Below are 22794 nucleotides of genomic sequence, written 5' to 3' on the forward strand. Positions count from 1 at the left end.
AAGGCTGCATCCATACTGCAGATATAATCCAGTTTGACACCACTTTAACTGCCATAGCTCAATGCTATAGGATCCTGGGATTTGTAGTTTGTTGCAGCACCAGAATTCTCTGACAGGAAGTTCTCTGGCAGGCTAAATATCTCACTAAACTACATTTCCCAGAAATCCATAGCACTGAGCCATAGCCGTTAAAGCAGTGTCAAACTGGATTATTGCTGCAGTGTGGATGCAGCCAAAGAAGAGGGTGCAGGTTTGTTCTCTGCTGCCTCAGAGAATAGGACTAGGTGTAATGGTTTTAAGTTATGGGGGAGGGGTAGATTTGAATGAACATCTGAAGGAAAGTCCATGAACTTCTTGGATCACTTGTGCATGATCTGGACTGGGCCGATTTAGCCATAGCAGCTTTCCCTGTGATAATTTGTCTCTCTAGACACATGCAGCTTCAGGCACAGGACAAATTATTTCATTCAGATGTTTTGTTCATCCATTTGGAATTTGTCCCAGAACACCTATTACTACTGAAACCACATCTTTTCCCAGATGCACAGTTCCTAGAAAAATTATATATCAGAGATATCTTTTCCCAGATAGTAGTAGTAGTAGTAGTAGTAGTAGTATTCATCCCAAAACTAGAATTCAAGGAAATTTCATCTCCCTTCTGTTTTCTTGCCAGGCATTTTTAGTAGATATTGTTTCTTTTTATTCTCAAATAGAGTTTTACTATCTCAGTAGTCAAACAACAGTAAATCCAACTGTAAATGCTAGAAAATATGTTCAGGCCCCATTGATGGTATTTGGGGGGGGGGGCTCTTTTTTAATGTAATGGTCAAGCACTCTGAGTTATTTTAATACTGGCTCTTCCTTCCTTTACAAAGCAGTCTCCAATTGATTGGAGTCATAGGACACAACAGTCACACAATTGATTCAAAACATCACCTGTTATTACATTCCACAGTAGAATGGCAAATGGCTTCCTTTGTGAAGTCTTTGTATAATGTGTCTCATTGTCATTGACTTCTGTCAATAAGCTTGAGCTCTCAGGGTCAACAGGACTCTCTGGTTTACTGAGCCTGTGACAGCATCCTGTGCATGGCCTTTGTCCAATTAGAGTTTCAAATTCTGAATAGGAGAAGCCGAACTTTTTCATATGTCAAGATAAAACAAGCCCACAAATGCATGCAATGCCCTCCCCTCTCCCAATGTGCTGTCATTTTTAACTCTACTATATTAGGGGTGCTATCTATAAATCAATATGAAACTACCATTGATGGCAATCAATTGCACGTTTCTGATTTCATTTTAAATGTAGCAAGCAATCCAGGTTAGGTAAGCACTGTCTCTATTATTGAATGCTCTAAAAGACTCTCCCCCCAACACTCAATCTTTTGAAACCAATGTATTTTTTTATATTTAAAAAAATAGGTCTGTAACAAGAGTAGGTAAAAAATATGTCCAATGGGCAGCATGCAGCTTTTTTTTTTATTTATTTATTTTTCTTAACATCTACGGCTGCTTCTATATCTTCCGCAATTGGGAGAAAAAGAATCGGCAAAAATGGAGAAGCCTTGTTTTGGCAGGGGAAAAAATCATTCTAGTTTGGTATTGTGGGTTGAAAGTTTGGGTCTAATATGGTCCTAAGTCAGTGCTTCTCAAATAGTGGGGCGGGCCCCCCAGGGGGGGCGCGAGGCTCCGTAAAGGGGGGCACGAGGCTCCGTAAAGGGGGGCATTTTATAGACAAATGATACTATTTACAGTCGCGCAGGGGGCGCAAAATGTTTTCTTCTTCCTAGGGGGGGCATGACAGAAAATAATTGAGAAGCACTGTCCTAAGTAGATCCTGCAAGTTGACAACTGTCCCATGGATAAGAGCTGGCCCACCCTTGTTTTAAAAACAGAGGCAGTTCCTCTAGGGTGCAATCTGACAAGTGTGTTTGTCTTGTTCTTGGCTTCTGAAGAATATGGAAATGTTAGTAGAGTCATAAACTCTTGGTAGAATTACACTCAAAGGAGAGGAAATATTGCCTTCAGAGCAATCTAAAATAATACAGATATATATAAAGGTGTGAAACTGGTTGGGAAATGACTTACCAGGAACGTAGTTTGAAAGCACTTAGGTTGTTCTTCCACTGTGGTAGCTTTTCCATGAAGGCATTCAAAGCTCCATTGTGGTGATTGTGGGTTGGCAGGTCCATGTCACATGTCTTAATATTTCCTGTCAGATCAGGGGGATGGTAAAATGTATTGGATGGCAAAAGCCACTTTGGTTAGAAAGTTCTCAAACAAGAGGACCCCTTGCCCATCATCCGCTATCCCATTAACAGGCCTGTTTTCCAAGGAACGAGACTATGTTGCACCTTACTTTTTTGGTTGAGCCAGTGTGACTGTGGTATAGTGGTTTTAGGTCTTGAAGAGACCCAGATTCAAATCCCTGCTCAGTCACTGAAGTAGACCTGGTGACCTTGGGTAAGTCACAGTCCCTCAACCTAAAAGGAAGGCAATTACTCCTGGAATACTATGTCCAGGTCTGGGCACCACACTTCAAAAGAGCTATTGACAAGCTGGAGTGTGTCCAGAGGAGGGTATCAAAATGGTGAAAGGGTCTGGAAACCATGCCTTATGAGCAGTGGCTTAGGGTGCTGGGTATGTTTAGGTTAAGGTTAAGAGGTGATATGATAACCCTGCTTAAAAATTTGAAGGGGTGTCATATTGAGGAGGGAGCAAGCTTGTTTTCTGCTGCTCCAGAGACTAGAACACAGAACAACAGGTTCAAACTACAGGAAAAGAGGATCCCACCTGAACATTGGGAAGAATGTCTTGATGGTAAATGCTGTTGACAGAGGAATACATTGCCTTGGAGTGTGGTGGAGTCTCCTCCTTTTGGAGGTTTTTAGGCAGAGGATGGATGTGCATCTGTCAGGAGTTCTTTAATTATGTATTCTTGCACTGCAGGGGATTGGGCTGGATGACCCTTGTGAGCTCTTCCAACTCTATGATTCTTTGACTCTATACAACTTTTGCCAAGAAAATCTTATGAAAGTCAAAAGTTACTTGAAGTTAGAATCTGCTTAAAGGCACATAACAATAAAAACCAATAGCAAGATACTGGACAAAATACTCATGACACAAGGAAATGGTTTCATTGCATTCATTCTGTAACTATTGAATTCCATGGCATACCAACAGCAGCCAAGCTATGAAAGCTTTCTTCCTGGTATGTGTCTGTAATTGGAACGGATGATATAACCATATGGGATATATGACCATTCTCCTGTGAAAGATCAATAGGCCAGCAGAACTGAGTGTGTGCACTGCCCTTCAAAGATGCTATGAGCATTTGTTAAAAAGAAAAATACTGTAGCTACAGAGAGCCCCTTTGTCTAGCTAGCAAGGAAGATCAAACAGTTGGATTGGCTTAGATCTTTGTAAATTATCTCAATAAATTAGTTTAATTTATCTAGCAGTATGTACTTATGTGGGTAAGTAACCCTCATTCATTAGACAGACACACACACTCAGACATTCTCCTTGCTATCATCCTTGCAGAGAGTTGAAGGGAAACAAGAGCGAAGCATTGATTGCAGCCCTGACCGTAACTCACTCTGAATGAACAGCCTTCAGATAACCTCTAGCAAACTCACCAAGCATAAACCCAGCAGCTAATTGATGGGGAGTGTTTATTGCTCTTGCTCTTGTAGAGGCTCATGGTTAAGAACCAGAGGCAGTGACTACCAAAGCACAGCTAGCCAGACAAATTGCCACAAAGAACATCAGAAAGGACATGACAGTGGTGTGAGATATTTAACAGGACAGTGCCAAAACCTAAATCTAAAAAGTATGCCAGGAAGTCTATTATTCTATCGCCCCCTCCCTAACACAGGGCCTTCCAAATCTGTTGAACCCAATTTATGACCTCCATCAGTCCAGCCAATATAAGCACAGAATGAGAAGCTATTTTACTCAGAATTTGTGTTCTCATGAGATGAACCCATCTCCATCCCACCCCTCCATTCATTTGTGTTCTCCAAGGCAGATATACAGACTTTTGTGGTCAAGCTGTAGCAGTGTGTCTGCGATTAATAATGAGATAACATTTGAGCTAAAAAAAAAAAAGAATTTTGTAGCAGTGTGTCTGCAGTTAATAATGAGAAAATGTGAGCTAGAAAATTCTACTCTAGCCAATCCTACTGCAGCTGCCTATGCTTTCCTGCAAAAGGTAAGGTAAACAACAGCTGTCCCCAGTCCTTTATTGAACATGTATGCATTACAAAACAGACAAAAACAGAATCAGTAGATAAGCTTGGCTCACCAGCATCTCCCAGCATGTTAAAAAGAAGATATCTGTAAGTGTGGCCAGCACAAAGGAAAATTTTAAAGGGGAATTGAAGAGTGAAGGCCGGTCATGGGATGCCAGGAATCATCTTTGGATGCATTTTGGAAGAAGTTTTCAAGTGGTCACCTTTTTTGTGTGTTTGTTTATGCAAGGTGTCCCTGATCTGCTTGTTTCATTTCACATGTACATATTGTTAGTTTTGAAATAAAAATTTTCTGAAACGTGTTGCTCTTTTTTGTGGTGTAGAAACCTCTTTCTATTCTTCCCATATTATTTCTGCTTCTGGTACCAGTTTTTTTGTTAAAGAATTAAAGCCCAGGAACATATCTGCTTCATTAACTGAGGTACAGTATACCTGTATTTGTACTATAATTCCCAGAATCTCACAGTTAGTGACTATGTTAGCTGGTGGGATCTGAGAGTTATTCAATAAACAAAGCTTTTCACAGCCTTAACCTGCATCTGCACTACAGAAATAGTACAGTTTTGTCAGTGTAGAACTGCACTGAAGAAATAGTGCAGTTAAAGCAAACTGTCATTACTCAGTGCTATAGAATCCTGGGATTTGTAGTTCATTGTGGCACCCGAACTCTCTGACAGAGAAGGCTAAATATCTCACAAAACCTGTGTTATTTCTGCAGTGCAGATGTAGCCTCAGGTAGAGCAAGCAGGCCCATGAGACAGTAATGAATATAAAGAAACATGGTGAAATGATACAGTAATATTAGGCATGTTATTACATTTTGTATCCATTCATTATATTTATGTAGTAGAAAGAAGGGGAGTGGGATAAGGAAATCAAGTCTTGGGCACAGTCGAACAAAATATTTCTTTTAGTGGGCATAAATATGTTTTATGCCAACTTGGATGTGGCCCCTGACCATGCAGTCAGGAATATATTTTATAAACAACAACAGGAAAAGAGAGAGTTTGAAAATGTCAGCTCCCTAAGGCCACCATCCAACATGGCTATGGTAAAACCCACCCCCACCCCCCTTTTCCTACCCTCTGACAAAAGGATTGTGGTTGTTCCATTTATCTTTCTCCAAAATTATGGTCATCTGATAATGTCAGGATACTTAGCCAGAGACCCATGGACATTCATAAGCCTTTTGTCAAATGTCTTTGAAAACACAAAGAAATGAGAAGGCTTGTTCCTGTGCCTGGATTCTGTTAATGCCCAGTTTTGCAGAGCTGCAGCAGGTGCTGTTCAATAGCGTATTGATGCAAAAAATGAATGTTTATTTTGAAGAATGCAATTGTGTGCCACAACTGCTCATTTATTATGACAGGAAAAAGGAGAATTTCTCTCTCTCTCCACTTTCCCATAAGCCTATTTCTGCATCCATTGAGAATTAAGAGGAACACTCAACCTCCTCTAATAACTACTGCACTGGATATGGTGCGTAGATCTCACATTCACATGTTAAATTGTTGAAGGCTTGGCCAACCCTTATTTGTTCCACAGAGGAGAATGTCAACTATTTTATACATATTAAAGAGAGAAACACATCATTAATGTGGTGTGATCTATAGTCATTATTAACAGAAATAAAGGTCTCAATGGTGCCTGATTGACAGTTTGTCTGCCAAACAGCACTGAACAACATTGTTCCAAGAAACTACTGCCTAGGGTAAGAACAAAGCAGCCAGCTCTGAGGCCGGTCTCATGCCAAGAGTGTTCAGTAATCGCACAGCAAATGCACAAGAAGATCAGGACACTGATGTATGAAGTTGCATCTGGTTTTTTGGATTTTTTTTCCTCCACAAAGTGATTATCTTTTCCCTTCCACCTCCTGACTGGCATCTTGCCTTGCATTTGCCATGTAATTGCTGAATACATGTGACATTAAATTGATACAGAAGTGCAAAAACAATCTTGGCCTGAGGTTTGTCCTGGGAAAATTCTCTTAAGCTTCCACAGCTTCTAAAATTGTGACGTTTTTCATTCCTCTAATTGCTACCTGATTTATTGTGTCTAACATGTAATGATGTAGGGTTCCACCCACCTCCGATTCGTGTGCAACAAGTTGAGCACAATAATCCATATTCTCATCCATCCACACCAAAATAATGCATCTAGCAAGCTAAATGGGCAGAAACGGAGCTCAGTTACCCTTTAAAATGTAATTAGTTCAACTTGTAGTGCCAAAGTTCCACAAAATAATTATTACTATAGGCTGAGAGATCCTGTATCAAGAGACTTAATGTAAAACTTCCCCAGGCAGAATCACACTACATTTCCAGTCTTCTCTTCCTGTATTGATTACAGTGTAAACCCAGCTTTTTCATGTTCCCCATTTCTGACATCTATGTCTTTCTGACACAGACATATAGTGGCAATGGAGAGTAGAGAATATCTGGGAAGCATCTGTCTATGTTCTTAAAGCCAGATGCCCAATAGCAATGCAATTGCTATGCATCTGGCTACAGGGACACAATCAGATGCTTCTCAGATATCTCCTATTCTCCATGGCTATGTTATGAAAGGTCAGCATGGAAAAGTTGGATTGGAGCAGGGGTTAATTGTTGCATGGGGGAGACAGAAGTTCCCAACTCTGCAATGACCATGCTCATGGTAAAGAAAACAACAACAGCTAAACATACCACTGCATTCCCTTTCTCCCACTCTTCTTCCTCCTTTTTATGGTGACCAAAAAAGTAAGTTAAAAAATGTCTACAAAACTTACCATCAGGAAGCCAGCCATACTTGCAATTTTTGAAGAATAACGTTTTACTTTTCTGTTCTTCAAAACCAGATGTACTTTTAGCTACAATACTACAGTGTTACTGCTCTGTGGCAGGGGAAAACTCACTTCTCTTCATTGCCTCAACAGCACCAATAGAATACAAAACAGTGGTATAAGACAACTATTTTACCATGTTATAAATCCTCCACCATTTAGTGAAGCCACATCCCTGTAGTTATATTATAAACTACTAGTTGCATGTCACCACAAAAGGAGTGTTACCATTGCAATATAAGTTTGCCTTCATAATTGGGATAATCGAGTAGTTAAAAGTAACGTGTCATGGATAACTGTTATTTCGAAGCTCTGAGCAACAGCTTCACAAAGTCAGTGGAAATGGACACTACAACTTTACCCACCAGTTTCTTTGCTGGATCCAAGGAGTGGCATATAATACCTTAAAATACACACACACACACACACACTTACAAAAGGCACATGAGTCATGCACACAAAATACACACACTCATCCTTAAGCACAACTAAAACTGTGTTTTCAACTCACTTCCTCACTCCCAGCAGCAATAAAAACTTCTTAAGACTCCTGTAAAGCAATGCATTTTATTACCATGTCTCATTCTCCAGATTAATTGAAGTTTTATATTTATGCAGTTAAAATGCCTCAGCACGAGGCAATAATCGTATTATTATATTTTTTACAACAGTCTCCTTCATCAAAAACAAATAAACAAAAACACGGGTGTGTTTTCCAAATCCCCCTTTTTAAGATGGGAATTCTTAAACACCCATATTAAGCTTCGAACAGATATGCAGCAATTTTTTTTAAAAAAAGTCCAACACTGTTAGCATTTCTGTGTGTTTCTACTAGCACTTTTTAAAGCAGCAAACCAGGACTTTCCTGCAAAGCACATAGAAAAGGCACCATAATGTATAGGCGAATAACTAGCAATCCATAGCACATTCTACTGTGTCATCCAGGCAGTAGAACTGTATAGTCAGAACTTAGGTTAGTGTAAAATATTGCTCCATGGCAGATTGAACAGAGTTAAAAAGGACCTGGAAATACTGTTATGTGCATTAGCCTATACAGATTACAAAGCAATGGGAAGCTTTCCAATTGACTGAACCACACTGAAAATTATGAGCCTATTCTAATGTTCCAGGGTTGTGATTCATTAAAATAAATATGTATTTAAACAGACTTAACTCATAACAAAACAATTCAAACATTTGAACATATGAATCTGTTATATATCAAGTCAGACCATTAATTCATAATATAACCCAGGATATAACCCAGTGATTCAAACATTCTAGCTTCAGTGAATCTTGTCAACATCAACTTGATTCTCTACAGAGCTGTTCACTAATCAACTCTTGTATGTTGAAGAGAATTCTGGGAAACAGTCCAGGATGCATACTGAGCATGTTGCATGCTCTCCAGGCCTCTTGGGATTCATTGTCTCTTCACTAGCAGCACACCCAACACTCTTATTTGGGCAAGGCTTGGAGAGACTGGTGGTGCTAGGCGAGTCATCTTCTTCCGCCATTGCTGATGCTTTGGGCAGTATCAGTATAAACATACTTGCTCACAAATAGCAGTGGGGTTAATTTATATCTGAAGAGAGTTAACGGTTTCCTATCTTCTTGTCTGAGGGTGCATCTGCACTGTAGCAATAATGCAGTTTGACATCAGTTTAACTGCCATGGATTCATCCTACAGAATCCTGGGATCTGTAGTTTTGTCAGGCACCAGCACTCTTGGGCAGAGAAGGCTAAATACTTTGTAAAATGACAAATTCCAGAATTCCATAGGACGGAGCTACAGTACTAAAAGTGTTGTCAAACTGCATTAGTTCTACAGTGTAGATGCGCCCTTAGAGAAAAATGAAAATTTCTTAGCTAATGTGTCCCCTAAGTTCTCCTTCCATTAGATTGTCTCAATTAAGTTCTAACAGATAGAAGCCACAAGATTCCCTGAAGCAGAATTTGAAAGTCATTAGCCAACTCTGATTGCCAGAAATTCACCAAAGATGAAAGAAAGTCTCTCTCAATCTTGCTTATACTTCCTTCAACTGTAGGTGACATAGATTTGGGGCCAGTCCTGGGAATTTTGCAACATAGTGCCTCCCCCACTGCATGTACACAAGCCGACTAGACTGGTAGTCAAACCTTCCTTCAACATTAATGATGGGTCAGCATCTTCCACCATGCCTGAAGACAGCAGACTAGCTTAGGAGATATAGAACAGGAGGCATGGCACTAACATCTCTAATTTCTAACACCTTATTCCCCCACAGAATCTACTGCCTGGGTTGACAATTTCAATCTGCCTAATGATAAGGCTGGCTTTTCTACATATATAAAAATATGTTCTACCTACTTATGAATTAGGAAAGACTCCACAAAACTGGTGCCCTCCAGATGTTTTCAACTTTACCTCCATTCAACTCCAGCCAGTGTGACCCAAAATGGCCAAAATCTTGGGAGTTATAGTCTATAATAAGTGGAAGCCCTCTTGATGTCAGTTCAGTTTTACAATGAATCACAGCGATCCAGGCTGCAACACTTAATCATTTCTATAGCCATTTTACAATTATGCAAGCCACAAACCACAAATGTAATCTAATCTCTGTTTACACCATTTCAGTAGTTTTAGTGGTATGCAGCACACATTCCATTGAAATAAATGAGAAAGGCATGAGGTTCAATGACTGATGGATTGTGCCTATAGTGTCCAGCTTTCTTTTTTCATCCAATCCTTCTCATATAAAGAAAACACAAAGACAAGCCTTAGCTTCCTTTCACACCTGAGGTTTAAAAAGCTGTTGCATAAATCCATTACAATTGTAAAAACAATAAATCGTTTGAATTACAGGTGTTTCTTTTGTACCATTTTATTCCACATCAAGAACAACTGCACACTTACTTAAGCTGTGTTCAATATCTCAAAGGGGAAATGGCCCCATGCATGGAAAAGCTTCTACTCTGGACCAAACCTTAGAAAAGTTACACACACACACACACACACACACACACACCTTTGTTTTGTTTTTTTAAAACTAAAATTCCATGACTATAGAATTAAATATTTAAAAGTAAATTTTCCAAGCTCATTTGTAAAGTGGAAGTCAGTTTTACTTGTTATGTCAGTTTTACTTGTCATTCCTCTGGACAGACTTGGTTCTCAGCAAAATTTTCTCAAAACCAGATGGACCACTTAGACATCAGGGCTGGTTCTACCATTAAGCCAAATGGGCATCACCTCAAAAAAAAAAAAAAAACAGGACAATCTCCCAATTGTCTTCTTGAACTCTTGGTTGTTCTTTTATCTCTGTGTACACAGAGATGAATTTGCCACACACTCTGTCCTGAGACCACTTGACTAGTCTGAGTCTGGTTGAAGATACCCCTGCCACTACGAGTGTTGAAATAAGCTTCAACTGCCAGTTCAACTGTCCTCTGTCTATGGGAAGGGGGAAGAGTACCATCTTATGCCTTGCCTCAAGTAGCAAAATGTCTTAGTTCGATCCTTTGAGTGAATTTCTCACAAATTCCCCCAGCTAACCACACATACACTACCAGATCCTTTCCACTGTTCTTTCCAGCCATGGTTAAGGATGTTAGAATAAAAATTAAACACAACATCAACACCTTCTGTGTAGAACAAAAGGATTTATGTATGTCCCAGTAGTGAAGCTGCCCTTGGGAGGAGACACTTTGCCTTCCAATATTAGTGAAACACTGCTGCTAAATGATGCTGCAGCAAATATAAGAATAAGACAGGCTTACAATCAGCTGGAATTAATGTGGAAGCACACAAAGCCTGGTGTGTCTTTGTTTGATGGAAGGGGAAACAGCAGGAAGATATTAACCACAGGGAAAAAAACAAGGGGAGAACTCCAGGGCATGGGGCAGGGGGTGGTGGTATTTATTTAATGTCAACACATTTTAACACTTGTTCTTCCTTAGAAACACACTGAAACTATAGTCTTCACTTGGTTTCTACACACTGTGGTAATTTGTGTGGGGAATCATAGGAAAGTAAAAGTGGAGCTGGATCTTTATAACATTTGGATGGACACACACACCCCATAAAGTTCTGAAACACCACCATTTTAGTCTGCAATTATTGGTACACAAAGTGATCTTCTAGCACTTTTGAGACTAACTAAACTGAGCAAAATAAGTTGTAGCATAAGCTTCCGTAAACTTGTCTATGAAAGCTTATGCTACAACTTATTTTGCTCAGTTAGTTAAGATATTACCACATGAGCCCCGTTCTCACCACAATCATGAGAATTAATGAAAAGGCAAATCATTGCATCTTGAGAGCAGTCATTACTGTATGTCATTGCAATCATATAGCTGGGGCTGCTGCTGTCATCACAATCCCTTCTGGATTCCCCCTTAACTATGGCCCCCTGCCCTATGCCCTATCAGTGTGCCTTGCAGCATTTTTATTTTTATTTATTTAATAATAAAATAAAGTTCTGATAATGCAGTTTAAGTTTTTTTCTTCCTAATGTCAAAGTAGAATGTCTTTTCATGTAGCTTGCATCCATTGCTCCAGGTTCTATTCTCTGGAGCAGCAGAAAAAAAGTTTGTTCTATCCTCAATATGACACCCCTTCAAATACTTATACAGTACTGTTATATCACCTGTTAAACTTCTATTCTTCAGGCTGAACATACTCAGCTCCCTAAGTCTCTCCACACAAGGCGTGGTTTCCAGACCCTTCACCATTTTGGTCACACTCCTCTGGACATATTCCAGCTTATCAACATCCTTTTTGAATTGTAGTGCCCAAAAGTGGACACAGTATTCCAGGTGAGGCTTGATTAAAGAAGAATAGAGTGGCATTTCTCTTGACACTATACTTCTTTTGATGTAGCCTAGAATCGCATTGGCCTTTTTAACTGCCACATCACACTGTTGACCCATGTTCAACTTGTTGTCTACTAGGACTCCTAGATCCCTAGAACTTAAAGGCAATGTTGTGTGATACATACCACCAAAGGTGCTATTTTACTATAATCACAGCTTAAAAGCCTAGTATCAAAGGTACTACAAGATCCCTTTGCACATCCATTAAGTTCTGTGAATGTGGCAAGGCAACTGTGTAGAAGCATGCAAGGGGAGCCCCTGAGGAAAAACAATTATTTGAAATGTGTTGTAACATTTGATACACAATATATTTTCCTGCATACTCAGAGGTTACCTCTCTTCTTTTCCTTGTTTAATTAAGAAAGGAACTGGTATCTCTCAGGGAGCTAGCTAGAGCTTAGGAAAATTAATTTGTTAAGTGTAGTTTCAAGAATCTCCCAACCACATGGCCAGTTACCATCCCTGGTTGGCAGTTTGGGGAGCTGTCATCCAAAAAAGTAACTTTTCCTAGCTGATTTTAGGTATAGAGACTGGCTGTCAAAGGGGTCTAATTGATTTGAATAGCTGTATCTGTCATAGTTGTGCGTTAATCACATTTTTAAAGTATGTTTTTAACTGATATTTTACTTTTAAAATCTATTTTATTATAGCTAGACATGTTGAATGTCTCTTTTGGCAAGAAGGTGGGTTATATATTAAATACCTAAATTTTTATAGATGATAGTTCTGTATTATAGCTTCAGGTTCAGAAGCTGTGTATCACTGTATTTCAGCAGTTGGACAGCAACAGTGGAACAGAGCTATTGTCTCTTGGGTTACCGGAGGTATTTGAATAAACACTGTGGAAAGATAGTTGCTAGACAAGGGGGCTTTTCAGGTGGTGAAAAAAATCCTGGATGAATGTGGAATTAACCTCTGTTGTTCACATGCATTTCGAAAAAGTTTGGGGGGGGGGTGCTTCTCAGAACCCCACAAATACCAGGATAAAAAAAATCCCAATTTTAAAAAAAGTATGAACAACAAAACAGATAGTGTGAGTGAAATTATTCACAAAGTCATGCTAACAAAAACAGCAACTGAATAACCCCTCAACTAACCCTTTATCTGATCCTACAGGGCTCTATGTCCGTGTGTTGTTATTAAAATATATATTTGCAAAAATAATAATACATGACTCCTGAACTCTACAGCAAACAGTGAATTCTTGAACAAACACACATATGAGTGTGTGTCCCTATACACACTCTCTCTCACACACAAGCCGATAATGTTCTGAGGCAAGCTTGAGAATAAACCGCTGAGCCCACCACCCACCCCTCTCTCTCACCTTGTCAGCAAAGACAGGATAGGCAGAGAAAGTGGAATGGTACAGAATTATCAGCAGAGTCTTATTGTCTGACTTTTGCTCATGGACTATAACAACTGTTCCATGTATGGGTGAGACTTGCATAGCACACACAACATCTGGAAGATTACACAAAAGAACTATGAGAGACCTGACTTACACTTTTTTGTATTTCTCATTTGTTTAACATTCCTACCACAGGGAATCTAGTCAATGGCAATTAGTGGTCTCCATGTGACTGGTGCAGTGAATGAGCTCTGGGTTTTAATCCAAACTTTAAAAGTGCTGGACCATTTTAGGAGATGGGATCAGCACCTTTGACAGCTTCTTCAAATTTTGGATTCACTGTTCCAGTGACATGGAAATCACCAGTCACCACTGACTTTAGTGCTATTTCCTTTTAAATTAAAATAGGAAGAAATATTTTCACCTTTTGCTTATGGGTACCATAGTTTTAATGACTACAAACAATTCAATTAGTACTTCAAAGAGTACTTACTGAAGAATGTACTATTAGTTTAATCCAGTTGACTTCTGTGGATATAAAACATAAGCTTTTAAATGTTTGATGTGCCCATTTTGCTGGTCCAGACCTAATCCTGATCTGAAAATCAGAGGTAAATCCACTGGGGGGGAAACAGAATTGCACTGAAACTAAGCATGAATATAGTGCTTTTGTCCCATCAGAATGAGGTAAAATCTCCCTAATAAACAATTAAGATTTGTTTGTGAACATATGAAAGCATCTGTCCATTTGTACCCCCACCACAAGGAAATCCTTAATTGGGATTCATTAAGAAATTATTCTTCAAGGACTTGGTAACTCTTCATTCTCTACTAAATAATCTTTCTTTACATAATTTGCCCCTCGGACCAGCCTCCATACTCCAAGATAGGCATCCTTTAATGAGCTTTTGCTAAGTCCTTCAGAGCTTCCCTCTTCAGAGATCACAGATGTATTTGCTTCTCTCACAATGCTGTCCTCCTCTTCTATGCTTTGCTGGTTGCTTTCACCTGCTGCCTCCTCTGTCTTTGTATCTCCTGGTTCTGCCTCGCTGGATATCTCTTCCATTATGAATGGTGGCTGACCTCCATCGCATTCTTTCTTCTCCTCCTGCCTAATTTCCTTCTCCAGATCTTCATAATTACTCTGCTTTCTAGTTTCAATGTACTTGGCCACACAGTAAATGACAGAGCCCACAGTATTCACCACCACACCTGCTATAAACAGTTTTGTGGGCTCAACATCACTGAAGGCCACCATCCCAACTGTGATGGTTGCAATGCTCTTCACTACCCCGACAAAACTAGTGGTGACAGCTGAGTTAATGTAAGTGCAGTGGAGGGTAGTGAAATTCATAGCACAGCCTATAAAAACACAAGCAATGAAGATACATGTCATGGCAGGATCTTTCCATCCTGGAAAGGACCAAACGTTGATGGCATCCATGCTGGCAAAGGAGAGGATAATGAGGAAAGGGGTGGCTGATACAGCAATGGCATACTGAGCGGTCAAGGGCCCATAGTCACTGTCTGCACTTGTCTTTTGGATGAGTACCAAATATGCTGCATGCACCAACACAGCCAGAACTCCAGTCACATAGCCAAGGGGATCACCAGTCAAGTCACCTGCACCTGCCAATTGGAAAAGAAAGAGAAAGAAACATGCACTTACATACTGTTCCATGTTTTGAGATTATACACACATTTAAATTAAAGTCACAGAGAATAAGTTTATCAGGACCTTCAGGCAGAGCTTGGAAAAACACTGTAATTTTCAGAATCCTCCACCTAGTATTCTCCCCTGCAAGATCTGCTAACAGCTAAAGGGAATTGGGACGAACAACAATAAACAGTGGTTATCCACACCAATTTGCCTTAAATGTAAAGGCAAACCTACCTTTATCCACATTGATTTGCCTTGCTTGTGTGCTTTCAGAGCCAGAGGTGTATGGCTGGCCTCGGTTCAAGAGGATGCTGTATTAGACAGGTTTCAAATTGATCCAGCATATCAACATTTATACTCCTATGTGTATGTGTGCAACTTGATTTGGATATAGATTGAAATGTAATACAGAAAACATGTTCAAAAGTGATGGATAACCCTGTCTCATTTTAAAATGGCTTGGAATTAGTGTTTCTTTCTTTTCATCCTGGAGAGAAGTGACCAGTGGGGTCCCACAGGGCTCTGTCCTGGGGCAAATGTTATTCAACATCTTTATCAATGACTTGGATGACAGAATTGGGGGCATACTCATCAAATTTGCAGATGGCATCAAATTAGGAGGGATAGCTAATATTCCAGAGGACAGGAACAAAATTCAAAATGACCTGAATAGACTTGAAAGCTGGGCCAAAGCTAACAAAATGAAATACACAGATAAATGTAAGGTACTGCACGTAGGGCAGAAAAATAAAATGCACAGATATAGGATATTGCACACTTGGCTGAATGAGACTACATGTGAAAGGGATCTAGGAGTCCAACTAGACCACAAGTTGAACATGAGTCAACAGTGTGATGCAGCAGCTAAAAAGGCCAATGCAATTTTAGGCTGCATCAATAAAGTATAATGTCTAGATCAAGATAAGTAATAGTGCCTCTATATTCTGCTTTGGTCAGGCCCCACCTGGAATACTGTGTCCAGTTCTGGGCACCACAATTCAAAAAGGACATTGAGAAACTGGAGCGTGTCCAAAGGAGGGCGACTAAAATGGTGAAGGGTCTGGAAACCATGCCTTATGAGGAGTGGCTTATGGAGCTGGGGATGTTTAGCCTGGAGAAAAAGAAGGTTAAGAGGCGATATGATAGCCCTGCTTAAATACTTGAAGGGATGTCATATTGAGGAGGAAACAAGCTTGTTTTCTGCTGCTCCAGAGACTAGGACCCAGAACAATGGATGCAAGCTCCAGGAAAAGAGATTCCACCTCAACATTAGGAGGAACTTCCTGACAGTAAAGGTTGTTTGACAGTGGAAAACACTCTCTTGGAGTGTGGTAGGGTCTCCCTCCTTGGAGGTCTTTAAACAGAGGCAGGGACCATGGCAGGGGGTTGGACTGGATGGCCCTTGTGCTGTCTTCCAACTCTATGATTCTATGATCCTGTGGTCTGATTTTATGCGTGAATTTCTTCAAATAAAGCAAATAAATTGACCAAACCTATCTCTACCATTAGGCAAAACGAGGTGGCCACTTCAGAAAGCATGGTTTAAATATTATAAAAGAAAAGCAAATTGTCAAATTTGTTAAAAGTACCAGGATAGTATGTAGTGTTTTGCATCCCATACTAACATAATTTGTCTGACCCTGGTTACACCTTGATTTGACAGAGAGATTCCATTTGGTATTCACAAAACAGAATGGCTTTGACCATCCATGTTCAATCCAAACAATATTCATCCTTCCTATGTTCCTTCATGCAGTCAGTGACCTATGGCAACCCTATTCTAGGATTTTCTTGGCAAGATTTGTTCAGAGTTGTTTGTCATTTCCGAAGTATGGTGTCCTGAAGGTGAATTTATCACAAGGTGTTCTTGGCAAGATTTGTGCAGAGGGCCTTTGCCACTGCTTTCTTCTGAGGCTGAGAGAATGTGACAGGTAGTTCCCTTTGAGGCACCCTGAGAGAATGGCCATTGCCCGTCTTATATGTATTTGTTTTGTTTCACGATAAGCAAAAGTGGTCTTTCTAGATTTTGCAGCAGCCTTGGAAAAGCCACCAAGAGTCTGTAGACATTTAACTAGTGCTGCTATGGCCAATAAATGCACATTTTGTAAAATTATAATGGACAGGCTGTGATGAGCAATACACTTCACTGTCTCCAGTTCTGTGAGCATGTTTGCAATTGTTTTAAAAGATGAGAAACAGAAGAAGACAAGAAAATGTTAAGTGCACTCATGTAGATAAAGCTTTCCATAGTAATGAAATTGTCCACACATCAGAAGATGTTCTGGGTTTCTTCTAATGAATCGTACACTCTGATGACTTGACATAAGGAAATGAGTGCATGTTGTGGGGAAAATGAATAGAGAGAAGTTTTTATCCCTCTCTCATCGTACTGGAACCCATCATCATCCACTGAAGCTGAAGCAGTGGGGGTAAGAGATGGAAAACAGATAAAGGCAGAACTAGTCCCCACAGCAGATAGTCCATGGAATTCACTGCCACACGATGTACTGAGGCCAGTTTGGGCAGCTTTAAATGCAGATCAGATTCACAAAGCATAAGGTTATTGATGGCTGCTACATTGCTATATATATCAAAGGCAGCATTGGCGGCAGTGTGCTTTAGCCCAGCTGGTGGGTTACATGAAAAGGAGGACAGTGTTGCCTTCATGGGCCTCTGTCTGGTTTGGAGTAGATAGGCCATGGCTCTTCTTATGTTGATACTTCCATGAAAAGAAAGTACAGTGGACCCTCTACAGTAGATTTGGTTCCTGGACCCCCAGTGGATAACAAAATCCGAGGTATTCTAGTCCCATTAAATAGAATGGCATAGTAAAATGGCACCCCTTTTATAAAATGGCAAAATCAAGGCTTACGTTTTGGAACTGACATATATTTTAAAAAATTTCAAGACATAGATGGTTGGATCTGTGGATAAAGAATCTGTAGATACAGAGGGCTGGCTGTATTACTGGAGCAGTCCATCTTCAGACAGTTCTGTCTCATGAACAGAGAGAGAAAACAATGCCACAGATCCTGATATGCGTGAGGAGGGTTTCCAAAGAAACAAGCTACTGCATTGCCTCAGATTACAGATATCTGTTAGCCAGGTATTTAATCCCCAGAAGGTACCATCTTCCCAACTAAGTAAAGGTCCCATTTCCATCTGAAAATATATGGACTCCTTCTGCTTCTTTTTACAAAAATAACTAAATAGAAAAGCACTTGGAAGTGATATTTAACTTTCTGTCTTTCACCTCTTTTATATTTGTTGTTTTTATGTACAGCGCTGTGCAAATCTACTGCGCTATATAAATAATAATAATAATAATAATAATAATAGTGTTTGAGACAGTTTGGTTACTTTACTCAGCTATATCAGCCTAACTACCTCAATCTACACAAAGGTGACTAGGAAACCAGCAGGATAATCCAAAATTAGTTCTGCACATACATGCATGGATGAATGCATACATAAGCTCTGGCACTCCACTTATTCTTTATTCCTCAACTATTAAAGCGCTCATAATAGACTTTAATTACAGAGACCGCAACACTGCCTGGTAGATCCATATTGTGGATTTTCACAAGAGTTTTTCTCATCCTTGGCAACAGCTGATATGTGACTGAGAAGCCAGGCAGCTGCATAGGGCTGGAGGAAAAAAGAGGGATTGGGAATAACCAGCTGGGCCACTTCAGGCAAAGCATTTTTTCCCCTGCACAGAAAGAGATAGCCTCCAAAAAAGAAAAATCACATCAGTTTGCCATCCACATATACTGCCTCATATATGGAACACATGGGAATATATAAGATATATTGCTGTGCAGATGGACTATTAAAAGCTGCTTGTCCACACAAAGGTACCCAGCCCCAAGAGGCAATCTATTTGATTAGGAAGAGGGAAAGTGTGGTTATATGTGTATAAAAATTTGAATGAATGGTTTTGAATGAATAAAAAGGAACATGAGGGGAGAGAAAATTTGAGAACCTCACAAGTTTCAGTTCAGTCTAAATATGCTGCAATGAGTTTGTTTTGTTTTTTAAAAAAAGGACGTGTGGCCAAGTTAGTTAAGATTAAAAATCATCATTTTTGAACTCATACAGAGAAAAATCAACATACTACGCTAGCATGCAGGGAAGGCACGCAAACGATGTGTACATTGATTTAAAATTAGACACATCTGGTTATCTCTGAGCCAACAGTTGGTCAGGTATTTTGGAACATTTATTAATTTTTTAAAAATAAATATTTGCGTCCTGGAATGTGTGATGTAACCACAAACAAGCAACAGTCCTCAATGAAACTGAAGGAATGACAGAAGGAAACTGAGGCAAGAAACAGGGCAGCTGAGGGTAGATGGTGGGAGAAGAAGTAACACTACAGAATGGAGCTAATAATTTTGTCATAACACGGACTGAAGAATTTATGAGACTGTTAAAATCATAGAAGCATAGAGTTGGGAGGGACTGCAGTGAAACCATTAATCTTTTGAGGAAAGGTAAGGATGGGGTGGTGCAAGCGGTTACAATGGCTGAGGAAGTGGGATGAAGCATTTGCAGGGATCCGGAGGAAGACTGTGTGACCAAGTTTAATAGAAGGACTTTTTAAACAGCAAGGACTGAAGGGTGACATGGGAAAGGGCAGGAGGGTGAAATGAACTATGAAAAGAAGTGGAAGGAAGTTGATGGTCTGGGGAAAATGGTAAGGGGAGGAGGGCGGTGTGGGTTAATTCCAGCTCTAGAGGTCATCCAAGATGTAATAAGCTGCCTTGAATCCCATTTTGGGAGAAAGGTAGGCTATAAATCCCTTAGGGAAGGGAAGGGAGCAAGAAAGCATGATATGATAGCCCTGTTGAAATGCTTGAAAGGATGTCATATTGAGGAGGGAGCAGGCTTGTTTTCTGTTACTCCAGAGACTAGGACTCGGAACAATGGATGCAAGCTCCAGGAAAAGGGATTCCACCTCAACATTAGAAAGAAGCACTTCCTGAGAGTAAGAAGTGTTTGACAATGGAAGTCTCCTCCTTCAGAGGTTTTTAAAGGGTGGCTGGATGGCCATCTGTTGAGAGTGCTTTGGCTGTGAGTTCCTGCATGGCAGAATGGGGTTGGACTGGGTGGCCCTTGGGGGTCTCTTCCAACTCTAGGATTCTAGGCAAGGAGGCAAGCAAGGAAACTGGAAGGGGTGAGATCTAAAGGGAATTAGAGTCTGGGGGTGTGGAGGGAATGGAGCAATGGGAAATGCGGGGCCAGTGCAAAGCTGCCAGGGAGTGTGGGGTGTGTGTGTGTGTGTGTGTGTGTGTGTGCTGGGCTGTGGAGAGGCTGAGGTGGGAAGCGATGAGGGCTGGCTGCGGATGGTAGCGAGGTGGAAGGGGAGGGAGGGCAGGGAGTTGGAAGGGCAGGGGCTGAAGAAGGCTAGGGAGGTGAGGAGAGGTCAATGCCTGTCTGTGGACAAGGAGGGGACCAGGCGAGGCAGGGCAGGCTAGAAGGGAAGGTAGGGGTATGGGGGTTGGGATGGGGAGGGATGGAGAAATGGGAAATGCCCGGCCATGCAGAGTTGGGGATGCTATATAAATAAAGCATAATAATAATAATAATAATAATAATAATAATGGTCTGTGGAGTGGTGAGGGTCAGGTGTGAAGAGGAATGCCGAGGGTGAGGAAGGGATCAGGAGAAGAAAGAGTGAGACAAGGCAGGCCGGGAGGGAAGGGAAGGGAAGAAAGAAAAAGAGAAAGAGAGAGAGAAAGGAGAAGAGAAATGAAAAGAAAAGAAAAGAAAAAGAAAGAAGTAGGCAAGGAAGCTGGAAGGAGGGAGTCCTAAAGGGTATCAGAATCGGGCGTGGGGGACAGCGCTTGGAGCGATGGGACATGCTGGGCTGCAAGGGAGCAGGGGATGCTGGGATGTGGAGTGGCTGAGCTGGGAAGAGATGAGGGTCGGGTCTGTGAAGAGAGAAGAGAGGAGAAGAAGCAGGCAAGGAAGCTGGAAGGGCTGAGCTCGAAAGGAGATCGGTGTCGGGATGGGGAAATGGGAGATGCCGGGCCATGCAGAGCTGCGGATGCTGGTCTGTGGATGACTGAGCTGGGAAGCCAGGGGGAATAGTGTGAAGAGGGATGCCGCCGGGGGCGAGGAGGGCCCCAGGAGAAGAAGGAGTGAGACAGGGCAGCTGGGAAGGGAAGAAAGAGAAGGGGTAAAGTCTAAAGGGTATTAGTGTCGGGATGGGGAAAGAGGAGATGCCGGGCATGGAGAGCTGGGGATGCTGGGCTGTGGAGTGAGGAGGGCCAGGAGAGGAAGAGGGAAGCGAGAGAGCGAGGCGGGCGAGGGCTGGGGCTGCTGGGCCTTGCGGTGCCCGCACTCACCGGCCAGGGCGGCGCCGCAGGTGGTGATGAGGACGGCCAGGGCGACGCCGAGGGAGGGGGCGCCGTTCTTGAGGAGGAGGGCGCCCAGCAGGAGGGTGACCAGCGGCAGGCAGCGCTTGAAGACGACGTACATGGGCAGGCTGAGCCCGCGGAGGGACCAGAGGGTGAGGCTGGACTGGAGGGTGGCCAGCAGGGTGACCCCGGCGAAGAGGCGCGCCAGGCTCAGGCCGAAGGGCGGCAGCTCCAGGGCGCCCCTCCGGCGGAGCAGCTCCAGGCCCAGGGCCGCCGCCGAGGAGGTCAGGCACTGCAGCAGCGTCAGGAAGGCGAAGTGGTAGCGGCTGATCAGGAACTTCAGCAGGATGTTCAGCGAGCCCGAGAAGAGCCCGTGCGCCACCGCCACCCCGATCCCCAGCCCCCGGCCCCGAGCGGCCCCGCACAGCGCCATCCCCCCCGACGCCCCCGCCACGGCCCAGGAAGAGAAGAAAGAAGAGAGGAGGAAGGGATGAAGGGGAGGAGGAACAAGAGGAGGAAGAATGGAAGAGGACGACGAGAAGGAGCAAGAGGAGGAGGAGGAGGAGGAGGGAGTCTAGGAGGAGGGCTCGGTGGGCCCCTGACTCCCTTCGGGGCTGGCGGGGCCAGGGCCAACTTTGTCCCTCGCCCAGAGCTCCTCTCTCTTGCTCCTCTTTCCCTCCAGCGCCGGCCGGGGAGCGCCAAGGGACGGAGGCTGGGGAGGGATGGAGGAGGGGGGATCTCTGGGGAGGGCTGGCCGGGGAGGGTGGGGGGAAATGCCTCCGCCAGCCTCCTCCTCCTCTGCCTCCCCGGAGCCCCTTCCCCCTCCTCCTCCTCCTGGACCAGCCTCCCTCCCTCTCTCTCTCTCTCTCTCTCTCTGCCGCAGCGGGGGCGGGGAGGCTGGGTGCCCCTCGCCTTGGCCCGGGACCCACCGGGGACTCTCTGCGGAGGAGGAGCCCACCGAAGCGCTCCTTGGCTTGGCTCCTGAGAGGGAGGGAGGGAGGGAGGGAGGGGCAGGCTGCCCGGGGGTCCTCCATTGTCCTCCATTTCAGCCTTCCCTCCAGGAGGACTTCCATTTCGAGCCTGACGAAGCAGCTGGAATATATTGTTTAGATATTGTGGTTTTTCCAGCTCTTATTTGGGACTTCCCTTCATTTTTTATACCCAGCTCTTCAGAAACAAAAAGGCTGCATCCACACTGGAGAAATCCAAAACGGGTTATTTCTCCAGTGTGGATGCAGCCAAAGGCTCTCAGAGCGGCTTTCTTGTGGATGTGGTTGTTGTGGGCGCCTTCCATGTCGCTTCCGACTTATGGCAACCCTAAGACAATCCTAAAGCAACCCTATCACAGGGTATTCTTAGCAACTTTCTTCAGAGGGGGTTTGCCATGGCCATCCTCTGAGGCTGAGAGAGTGTGACTCGCCCAAGGCCGCCCCAGTCGGTTTCATGGCCAAGCCGGGATTTGGTCCAGCGCTCCGACCACCTCCTGAGCC

The 22794-nt window shown here is 42.6% G+C and overlaps 1 protein-coding gene across 1 annotated transcript; it reads right to left on the bottom strand.

Moving 5' to 3' along the window:
- Positions 1-13779: 13779 nt before the first annotated feature.
- On the bottom strand, positions 13780-21737 carry SLC35D3 (solute carrier family 35 member D3). The gene is made up of 2 exons (XM_089529476.1): positions 21293-21737; positions 13780-14908 (listed from the first exon to the last, which is right to left on the bottom strand). Exons 1-2 carry the CDS (start codon positions 21735-21737, stop codon positions 14082-14084), a joined length of 1272 nt encoding a protein of 423 aa, XP_089385602.1. The 3' UTR covers positions 13780-14081.
- Positions 21738-22794: the final 1057 nt, after the last annotated feature.

Source organism: Sceloporus occidentalis, unplaced genomic scaffold (assembly GCF_023333645.1).
Source record: "Sceloporus occidentalis isolate IW3139 unplaced genomic scaffold, rSceOcc1.0.p SCAF_6, whole genome shotgun sequence".
NCBI lineage: Eukaryota > Metazoa > Chordata > Lepidosauria > Squamata > Phrynosomatidae > Sceloporus > Sceloporus occidentalis.

Bases quoted from the DNA above. Each gene is read 5' to 3' on its own strand.
- SLC35D3 (XM_089529476.1), bottom strand. From the start codon at position 21,737: ATGGCGCTGTGCGGGGCCGCTCGGGGCCGGGGGCTGGGGATCGGGGTG. The intron at 14,909-21,292 runs GTGAGTGCGGGC...TCCAATTGGCAG, and splicing joins CTGCGGCGCCGCCCTGGCCG to GTGCAGGTGACTTGACTGGT.